Here is a 12,029-nt window from a genome sequence, read left to right on the forward strand (position 1 = left end):
TAATTGATTTTCACAAACACAGCGTTTCTTATTTTCTCCCGTTTTAACATTCAAAATTATAGTTGAACATTTTTCACATAGGCCTAATCCAGATATAATTCATATTCTAAATATGTTGTGCCATATGCATACGCATGACTTTAACATATTTCGTATCACATTAAAAATGAAACATAGCTGTTTTGTAGGACTTATCATAATCAACATATTATTTAACACATATTTCTTTCATGTCACTGAGGACCCTATTGATTTTTATGGACCGTTCGGTAATCATCTCAAAACAATTAAGACCTCCAAGTTTGCATGGTCCTTATGCATTTGCGGAGATATTGTACTGCACGGTCCATAAACTGCATGCAAAAAGTAAAATAACAAAAACACGAACTCCATGGAAAATTCATAACGGAAAGTCCCTTAACAAATGACAAAATCAAAAGCTCAAACACATCAAGCGAATGGAAAACAATTGTCATATTCCTGACATGGAATCATTTAATATGGCTCTCGGTGACACGAATTTTAAACTGTATGCATGTGTTCCCTCTTTTTACAGATTGTTTGACTCACCGTGATTGTGGATGTTTGGGTGGAATTCCTATATGTCACAACCATGAATGTGTTTGTTTACACGGAGGATTGTATGTAGAAACATCTAATGTAAGAATCAACTCTATTTACATAATAAAAAAAAATATTTAGTAGATCAATTACTAATATTAAAAAAAGGCTGGCATAACAAGTCATTATAGCTTTTCATTATAATGGGCAAACGACAGTGTTACAATAGATATAAGAAGATGTGGTATGAGTGCCAATGAGACAACTTTCCATCCAAGTCACAATTTATAAAAGTAAACCATTATAGGTCAAAGTACGGTCTTCAACACGGAGCCTTGGCTAACCGAACAGCAAGCTATAAAGGGCCCCAAAAATTACTAGTGTTAAACCATTTAAACGGGAAAACCAACGGTCTAATCTATATAAAAAACGAGAAACGAGAAACACTTATGAACCACATCGACAAACGACAACTACTGACCATCAGATTCCTGACTTAGGACAGGTGCAAACAATTGCAGCGGGTTTAAACGTTTTAATGGTACCAAACCTCAAACCCGTTAAAAGACCCTCATTACAATAATCCATATGTTAATATTTAAGTTGACACTCTCTCTGACGAAGTAAACCATTGTTGAATTTAACTTTTAGATACGGATTTCTGAGAAATAAAATCTTGTAATTATACATGTTTGTCTTTCCGAACGTTGACTCATAGGATTCCTAGTGAACATATATCACAGGAAACTCTTGGTGTTCCTCGCGAAATGTTTCCTTGGAATTGATGCTCAGAACTTAACCTTGATTCTGGTTATGGTTCTACTATGCATTGTCGTAACAAATGCAGTGTTTATGATATCATAATGCAAATGATGTTGTCATTGTTTGATGAAATATTATTCAGTTGAAAATATATGCCATCAAATCGAAGCTCACAAAAAATGAATCAACTATCTGGCAAACCGTTTTCTTTTCAATTTTTTTAGTGTAAAAATGAAATGATGTGGCATGATTGCAAATGAGACAACTATCCACCGGAGTTAAAATTAAGTTGTGGTAAGCAATTATAGGCCACGTGTTTTTTTGTGTTTGCAATTGATGTTTTGTATGGTATGGCAATAATGAAAAATACACCAAATTGTAAATTATTTCCCAGTTTAGGTAAGAATGTTATCATAACTATTATGACATGAGTTATGTTAAAAAGTATTGGAGGCCTTTGACGTACGTGAAGCGCGCACTGTATGACTGTATGTGTAAACAATATGTATTATAAAATGATGCAAGAGATTAGTAATGGCCTTTATCGTACACGAAGCGCCCATGTTGGTGTAAAATATTTACATAATTACAATTTTTTTTTCTAATGACAATTGTTTAATTCAATAGTAATAAAACATCCTCTTTTTTTAAAAATTGTTAAAACGTTAGATATCTAAAAACCGGTGGAGGGATGGATTGGTGTGTAGCGTCCAGTGACAAATATTACACACATTTTCATGAGCTCTATTAAATATTTACAGACTCTTTGAAAATTATATACTGTTGGAAAACAAATTATGCAGGAAAGAATTTGTCCTGCCTCATACAACACCTAAGATAAACGTCGTGAAAATGATATTTAATCTTTAAATCTGATATGTTCTAAGCTATGTATTAGTAACGTGACTTTAACCCATTTTTATTAGAACCTAAATGAAATTCACACTTCAAAATTTCTGTAAATCACATACAAATTAGTATTTCAGAATATAACACGATAAAATGATTTTATTATAATTTTAGGGAGTACTTATTGAAACACAAGCACCTGACACAGTCACAGAGACGTCAGAAATGATTATGGATTGATAATATGATAACATACATTTTATCTTACTAAAGGGTATAATTGGTAACGATAATGATATATATAAGGGTATGCAGAGACTAGCTTAATTTATTATGTTATGTGAATATGTTGCACATGACTTGTTCAGTCCGTTAAAAAATCAAAACCCATTACAATATATACACATTAGCTTATCACAGCGGCCACAAGAAACAGATTAATTTCAATGTTTCATACATGTGTAAATAAATAGAGACTATTATATGTTTTTTTTTCAATATCACATCCGTATCAACCGGAGACACCAATCTAATCCTAAGAGCTCTGCTCGAGGGATTATATTGGTTGAGGATTTGTGTGATATTGAAAAAGCCATATCATATACACTTTATAATACTTAGTATATCGCAAGTAGATGTTTTTTCACGTGATGTGACGTCATACAGATTAGGGGTTTGATAAAGCTTTTGCAACCGTGACTGATATCGTTATCATCACGGATGGGTGATACAGCACGATTGCTATTGATCTTATTACTTATACAATTTACATGTATTTACTGCTAAGTATATAATTAATATATCATATCAAATAAAGTTATTACAATGCCTCATACATGTGTAAATAAATATAACACTCATATCAAATACAGTAATTACAATGTATCATACATGTGTAAATAGATACAACATATCAAATAAAGTAAATACAATGATTTGTTTTCATTTTTCTTGATTACAATAATGGAAGCAGTACTATTAATTATATCACCCCCTATCGATAAACCTTATTGCCGAAAGGTACATAAATATTATCAAGGAGAAAATTAACAGCGTCAATCATCTCATCACACCTTCAGTAAGTATATCTAGCATATTTACCTTTCTCATTAGAGAAGAAGGCTTTAAATGAATTGCAACAAATAAATTGGCATTCAGATTTACCAAACGACTTACTAAAGGCCGAGATGAAACGATATTTTACTGGTTTTTTGTGTAGTTTAGGTAACCAATACATGGTAGAGACTTTCAAATGTTCAGAAGAGGCCTTAAGCTGTGATGTGGTAATGATATGATTGTTAACTATATGACTCTCTGTGGAGCGTACGGACTTGAATGTAGAAGAATTTAAAATTTCATTCTTAAAAACGTCCGTGTAGTATTTACGGCATACCACCACCACATTGTTGGCTGCTTTGTCGGTCGGTACAAACACAAACCACTTTGAAAGTACTTGAAGATTGTTTCTTATTCTCGAAATAGGCGTATTATGTACTCTTTTATTTATTTCTAATTTTTTTCAAAATCTGATATTCGAATATCCACAACATTCATACATTTATTTAAATAAGAATCAAGATATTTTTTATCAGATTTTTCCCGTTTACACCAATTTTTACAATACGACGAAAGAGCGTCTTTTGTGACCTGACGACACTGTTTCCAATCTATTTTAGACGGAGGACGATATTTTGGTCCAATTTTCAAAAACCTTTCGGTCTTGAACGATATGAGGTCCCCGTAATAACATGGCCATAGAGATCATATCTAAAATTCGACGAATCACAGTCTCAAGTTATAGGAGTATTATTTTTTACATGGACGTCTGGTGTTTCTGACGTATAATTGAAAATTAAACTTCTGCTGTTTTTTTTTTTTTTTTTGTATGTATACGAAATTATAGGTGGTTCTGTGTTATCAAAATAGGGAGGTATAAAGTTTTGAATGGTAGAGTCATTAAATATACTTGAAAAGTTGATGAAATCAATATCTCTGTTAATATATTTAATTTTCAGAAAATGCCGTTTATGATCTTCAAGTTTATCGATACTCGGGAACAGTCTATGGTGGCAAAAAGCTGTAATTATACGCGAATATTCATAGAATGGGCTGAAGAACGAGATTGTGTCACACTCCTTGAAAATATCATGTAACTTACTAATTGGTATTTGATCCAGTTTACATAATAATTGATGCCTACCATTGTTTTTAAACATAGATAGATCATAATTTATACGATGTTTAATTCGTTGAATTCGATTGATACGTTTGCCATGAGACCTATTACTACGTTGTCTTTCAACAACAATATTCATGATATTGAAAGAAGAAGTCCCAGTATATTGTCATTTAGACCCAGGGGATATGCTGTTACAGTAACTCTGTGACAAAAAAATCTATAAAAATCAAAAGGGAGCTTACGTCAATATATATAAACAATTCACCAAAGTTTCATGAAAATTGTTAAAAGTTTTTTTGAATTATAGTCAGAAAGCTGGAAAATCCCTCAATTAATTCTTATGAATAAAGTCCAATAACTCGGAAACAAAAAAATCGAAAATTTAAAAAAAATCAAAAGGAAGCTTACGTCAATATATATAAACAATTCACCAAAGTTTCATGAAAATTGGTCAAAGCGTTTTTGAGTTATTGTCGGACAAGTTGACGACGGACGGACAGACAGACGGACAGACATACGGACGGACGGACGGACGGACAGACAACGGTATAGCATAATACCGGGCGTATAAAAACATCTCTTTGATCTGAATATCTCCAGCTGAACATTTTCATTGTTTTTTTTTTATCTTGCTTAAAAGTTCACGGTTCTCAAATAATGAGATATAATAATGTATATGTACCACTTATTGTATTTATTGATAACGTAGTTAGAAAAATAAAAGTAAAATTAAAAGTATCTATTACTTCATGAAAAATGTACAGAAACCTTTATGGACCATAGATATTATTATATATTTATTGATTACATGATCAAGTCTTCAAACAAAAACAAAAACAAAAAAAAACCCCAAAAAAACAGACGAGAAAAGAAAACAACGCTATAACAAAAAGAAAAACGACGAAAATGCAAACACCAGTCCGCTAAAAACCGGTAAAATATGAAGTGCTTTTTGCTAGTTCCTTAACTACTATGAAAGAACTTATCATCAACTTTTATATAAAATAAAAAAAACCAAAACATATGAAAATAGTTTTAGATAAATTACGTGCTTTTGATGGTCCTTTTGATTCGGTTGACAGTTTTGACCTTTTAATTCTTTTCACTACACTTCCTCACAATCTTCTGTAAATATATTTGCTCCAATTCATAGAAAGCCTTCTTCTCTAATGAGAAAGGTACTTAATGCTAGATATGATAACCACAGGAGGTGTGATGAAATCATTGAAGCTGTTTCTCCTTGACATCATTTATGTACGTTTCGGAAATAACGTTTATCGATAGGTTGTAGGTATTCCTATGGGCACAAATTGCACCCTTTTTATAGCAGACTCGTTCTTGTATTGTTATGGATCACAGTTTATGGCCACAATCAGTAAAGACCCGTCTATTTTGTGTTAAATTGATATATTCAATAACACCTTCTGTTCTCTTGATGATATTTCTTCGTAAAATAATCAAGAATTTTCTAAATATGCTGCCGAAATTTACCGGAAGGAACTTACTTTTAATAAATCAAACGTAAACGGTAATAACTGTCCTTTCCTATATTTAGATATTTCAGTTTGACACGGGAAACTCTACACAAAAACTTACGACAAAAGGGACGAGTTTTCGTTCCCTATTATTAATTTCAGTTTTTGGACGGTGATGTTCCTTTTGCACCATCTTACGGTGTTTATATATCACAACTCGTTCGCTATATACCCATGTCTGTAGTGACGTTTTGAATTTCAATGAACGTTATCTATGTATTACTGGTAATTTATTGAGTCAAGGATTTCAATACAACAAATTTCTAAAAAGTTTTACTAAATTCTTCCACAGATACAAAGATTTGGTTCGGAGGTTTGGTCGTACCTGGAGAAGACATATTACATATATTACGGAATAGCACATTCTATTTTTACGGTGATGTTGTTTATGGAGTCCGAAAATTTAGATACGATCTAAACTTAAATAAATAAACTTATTCTGAAATGTTACCGATTCAAAACTGTAATTAGATCTTTGAATATTGTTTTTATTGGTATAAATATTGATTTTGTTATCAGTAAATTAAAACCATACTATATATTAATGTTATACACATATACACAGTCACGGTCCTTCAATCTGTTGACACCTATATTTTTGCATTGCACAAGGGCATGTTATTCTCTGACTGTTTATGACGTCTTTACACTAATTCCATCGGATGTTGGATGTGTACTGATTGATATTTTAGTCTTAGATACATTATTTTTATAAGTTGTTATTGGCTTTGAACTAGCTGTTAATACTTTGTAACTGTGAGTACTCTCAAATTTGTACTTTTTGTTTTGTTGTTGTTAGGGATTTAAGTTCCCTGACACGTCTGATCTGTGGTTTGTTGTTTTTTTCTGCTTATATCAATCTGATGAGTTAAGCCCTTTTGAACTGATTTTTATAGTTTGTTCTTATGTTGTACTGTTACACCACTGTCCCAGGTTAGAGGAGGGTTTGGCGCCTTTTAAGATGTTTTACCCCGCCACGTTCTGTATGTGCCCGTCTCAAGTCAGTAGCCCGTAACTCCGTGGTTTTCGTTCGTTGCTGTATATCATATTTCTTTTTCGTTCATAAATCAGGCTGTTAGTTTTATCGTTTGAATTGATTTACATTTGTCATTTCGGGGACTTTTATAGCTTACTATGCTGTATGGATTTTACTCATTGTTGAAGGCCGTGCGGTGACCTTTAGTTGTTAACTTCTATGCAATTTGGTCTCTGGTGGAGAATTGTCTCATTGGCAATCATACCACATCTTATTTTCATATATGCAGTTCAAAGTAAAAACTAAAGGTTCAGTTACAAACGTGCTCCAGAAGGGGTAAAAACCTCCTGCTGCTCTATTAGTTGCACTAGTCGTGTCGCTCATTGGTTGTAAAAATTCAGTGATAAGTCGCATTCGTATATATAGAATCTTTTAACATAAAATGATATCGTTAATGTCAATTGTATATCCATAGATATGTTGCTGATTCTTGACATACCTACTTGACATATACGTGTTTGTGACGAATAATTAGAGGATAGAATCAGATTTCATGTTATGAAATTCAAATTTGAAATACATAAAAAAAACTAGTTTATTTAGTCAATATATTCATGAATTTGTTCCACGTTAGTAGTTGTCTATTTTTTCATCAGAATGATTTATGTAAATAGGAAATTTGGTGACGTTGGCAGATATTTGATAATTTATTCACAGCTTTCCCAGATCTTTGGGCGTTTCTGAGCTTGACATGATTCCAGGCTTCACATTCTTTAAAGTCATTTATTTTCTATTGAATGATTAGATATGTTGATCTCTTGAATGATATATACGGTTTAATTTTTTAAAAATCCAATCGATATAGAAAAGCTTCCTGAAATAACACTAAAATGAAATAATTATTAATATCTTTGATTTACTTGTATTTTATAAGGTGTAGGTTTGCAGTTCAGATTAATTATTCGTCCATAACTTGGATCAGAACGCAAGTTAGTATCCAAAGCTTGATATATACTTGTTATAAATAAAAAGAGTTCCCGTTTGGACAAAGTATCTCCTATACATCGCCTACGACCGACACCAAATTGTGTTGCTATTATATCTGCTCTCTCATGTATAATTGTGTTATTCTTGCTTAAGAATCTCTCTGGTCTAAATGTGTTGGGGTCAATCCAAATATTTTGATCCTTAAATATGCCATAAATATTACAGAAAACAACAGTCCCTTTTTTGATCTCATAGTTTCTTAATTTAACATCGCTACTTGTTGAATGTGGAATATTGAGTGGCGCAACTGTTCCATGTCGCATTACTTCTAAGATGGTTGCTTCCACATACGGTAATCTCCCTTGGTCTTGTAGTGTTGCTTTCCGTCCTCCAAGAATGTCATCTATTTCATGTTGCATTTTTTCTTGAACGTTAGTATGTATAGACAGTAACAGAATTGTCCATTGTAATGTTATTGAGGTTGTATCAATTCCAGCACCAATGAAATCCCGTATAGTGGAGTAGATCTGACCCCTTGTAATTCCATCACGATGAACTTCTTTTTCAGCGTATTTATTTGCGGCAGTAATTAGACCATCAACCATACCACGTTCGTGATTTTTATCGTATGATGGTAGACTCTCACTTATGCACTTTTCAGCAAATTTTTTGTTCAATTCCAATCTTTCCAAGAGTTGTTTCACTTTTGACGGCATTATGAATCGTATCCATGGCAACATATTCACAAAATTTCCTGCACTAGCACCTTCGTTAATAGTTTTAAGGTTTTTAACCATATCAATGAACGTTTGATCCGAATGACAGTTTATATCGGAACCGAATAATAACTGATAGATAACAGCACCTACTGCCATTTCAATATCATGTATAGGATTGAATTCATTGTCTTGTGACTGCATCCATGTTTGAATAAGTATATCTGATTCCTTTCTCACCAAGTACTCAGTTGGGGCTGATTTACTTGTCGCAAATTCTTGCAAGACACCGCTTGCTATTTTACGATGTAAACGCAATCTTTGTGAATATTCCCCAAACACAAGGCCTTTCATTTTATGAATTGCGTTTATAGAATAAAATTTTGGACGATCGGAGAATATTTCAGGCATTCTAGTTAAAGCCTCGTCGATTGCCTCCTTACTATTTAGTACTATAGTCGGCCACTTACCCATGCGTATGAAGAAAATGTCACCATATTGAATCGCCATTTTACTGAAGGTTTCTGCAGGATTTTTTCCAAGTAATGTTAGATGTCCGATGAAAGGATAACCCCATGGTCCTGGAGGTAGCTTTCGTATTTCCCAAATTTTCTTCAAAATTCCAGTTATTAATAAGATAGCAGAAAATATTGCTATACATAATTTCAAATCAATATTGTCAAATGATGTGAAGTTGGTCTTCATCTTTACTCTGAACTTGTACGACTATTTACTTAATAGTATTATCTGTATGATTACAAATTCATATACATGTACAGGTTGTTATAACGTAATGAAATGATTATGATATGTATAATATGATACGACCGCAAGATACGATAACAATTCGATTCGAATAAGTAAGTACTTACGATTGCAAGGTACAACGAACAAAGTTTATGGGAACATTTACAGTTAGCTCCGAATCAGGCAGTAACTCGTTTGACACAGTAATAAACTGAAAAACAATAGATATAAGAAGATGAGGTATGAGTGCCAATGAGACAACCCTCCATCCAAGTCACAATTTATAAAATTAATAACTCTGTATATTTGTACAGCGGAAAACAGTAAGAGCCAATATAAATATATTGAAACATATAAAACAAGTCATTCGATATATTTTCATCAAACACAGGACATATCTATAACTAGTACTAGACAATAATAATACCTGAATGTTTTCTCTCACTCTAACGCAGGTAGTTTACCGATGTCATGTCTATAAAAATTCATAGCCAACAGTTATACTTGAATGCTTTCTCTCACTCTAACACAGATAGTTTACCGATGTCATGTCTATAAAAAGTCATAGACAAATGTTATACTTGAATGCTTTCTCTCACTCTAACACAGGTAGTTTACCGATGTCATGTCTATAAAAAGTCATAGACAATAGTAATACTTGAATGCTTTCTCTCACTCTAACACAGGTAGTTTACCGATGTCATGTCTATAAAAAGTCATAGACAATAGTTATACTTGAATGCTTTCTCTCACTCTAACACAGGTAGTTTACCGATGTCATGTCTATAAAAAGGCATAGACAATAGTTATACTTGAATGCTTTCTCTCACTCTAACACAGGTAGTTTACCGATGTCATGTCTATAAAAAGTCATAGACAATAGTTTTACTTGAATGCTTTCTCTTACTCCAACACAAATAGTTTACCGATGTCATACCTATAAAAGGTCTTATACAATAGTTATAGATATAGAAAGATGTGGTATGAGTGCCAATGCGACAACTCTCCATCCAAGTAACAATTTATAAAAGTAACCATTATAGGTCAATGTACGGCCTTCAACACGGAGCATTATACCTTGTCTTTCTTTTACTCAAACACAAATAGTTTACCGATGTCATGTCTATAAAAGGTCCTAAACAATAGTTATATCTTGTCTTTCTCTTACTCAAACACAAATAGTTTACCGATGGCATATCTAAAAAGTCCTGGACAAACTCATATTTGAATGCTTTCTCATACGCCAACACAGCTTTTAATGAGAAATGATTAAAGTAAAACACAGATGCATCATACATTAAATGTAACGGTCACTCAGACTGTCTGCTACAGTTCATCAAAACAATTAACCTAGAATTATTTAACAACTATGACCTTATCAATTTATTATCGTCCATTCAAACTGATTACAGATAAAGATACAATTTATGAAATTACGGTTCCATGACAATTGAATGTTTTCTGATACTCAAACACAAATAGTTTACCGATGCAATATCTATAGATATTACATGACGAAATTATACTTGAATGCTTTCTCATACGCCAACACAGATAGTTTACTGATGCAATATCTATAGAAAGTATTAAACTAAATTATACTTGGATGCTTTCTCATAAGCCAACACAGATATTTTACCGATGCAGTATCTATCGATACTACTAGGCAAACTTATACTTGAATGCTTTCTCATACCCCAACACAGATAGTTAACCGATGCAATATCTATAGAAAGTACTAGACAAAATCATACTTGAATGCTTTCTCATACGCAAACCAAGACGCCAACACAGATAGTTTACCGATGAAATATCTATAGAAAGTACTAGACAAAATTATACTTGAATGCTTTCTCATACGCAAACCAAGACGCCAACACAGATAGTTTACCGATGAAATATCTATAGAAAGTACTAGACAAAATTATACTTGAATACTGTCTCGTACTAAAACACATATAGTTGACCAGGAACATATCTACAGAAGGTACATATCCTTGACAGCATTATGCCTATATATGCTCCCATACCCAAACACAGTTAATTTCAGTTGCCTTGATTTAATTTGTTCTGAATATGTATAATTGTTATTAGCTTACATACACAAAATTTGCACATGCAGTGCTTTGATCAAGTGTCCCACACATGCATTATATGCCATAACATGAGGAATTTCGCTCTGTTCGTGTGTCCCATAGGCAGTATATGAAAAAATAAACATTCAGCTCAACAACTATTTCTATTTCTATTTAAACGAAATGACTTCCATGTTTGCAAATTTCAGCTGGCTTCCCGTAGGATGCATTTAATTAAGATAAAGCACTATTGATTTTGGGAAAGTTTAAACATTCCTTTTACCAAAAATGTGACATAATATATATTAAAGAAAAGGTTCCTCGTTGTAAATTATAGGACATATTTATTTTCTTAAACTATTTTCTTACTGTTTCAAACAAACTGAAGTTTAACTAATGCTTTGAAACCTCTCCTTTATTATTATACCATTACGTCAGATATTCCTTAATGTGTCCTGATCAACTACTTTGTTTAAAGCAGCATTAACAAATTGAGTTATCTTTCTTAATATTCAGAATTGTAGGTTAGTTTTTGTACAAGAATAATGATACCACCCAGCAATTGAAATTTTCCACAAAACATGAACAAATTCGCAATATCGCCTTTAATAGGAGTCTGTTGCACTGAATAACATTTTGATT

General features: G+C 32.5%; 1 protein-coding gene across 1 annotated transcript; it reads right to left on the bottom strand.

The window, feature by feature from the left end:
* Window positions 1–7,275: 7,275 nt before the first annotated feature.
* Window positions 7,276–9,270, bottom strand: LOC127720772 (cytochrome P450 1A1-like). The gene has a single exon (XM_052227525.1). It carries the CDS (start codon window positions 9,268–9,270, stop codon window positions 7,765–7,767), a length of 1,506 nt encoding a protein of 501 aa, XP_052083485.1. The 3' UTR covers window positions 7,276–7,764.
* Between the last annotated feature and the right edge of the window lie 2,759 nt (window positions 9,271–12,029).

Source organism: Mytilus californianus, unplaced genomic scaffold, assembly GCF_021869535.1.
Source record: "Mytilus californianus isolate M0D057914Y unplaced genomic scaffold, xbMytCali1.0.p SCAF_11, whole genome shotgun sequence".
NCBI classification, from domain to species: domain Eukaryota; kingdom Metazoa; phylum Mollusca; class Bivalvia; order Mytilida; family Mytilidae; genus Mytilus; species Mytilus californianus.

What these genes read in the sequence shown, in the direction of transcription:
- LOC127720772 (XM_052227525.1), bottom strand. Translation starts at nt 9,270, where the DNA reads ATGAAGACCAACTTCACATCATTTGACAATATTGATTTGAAATTATGT.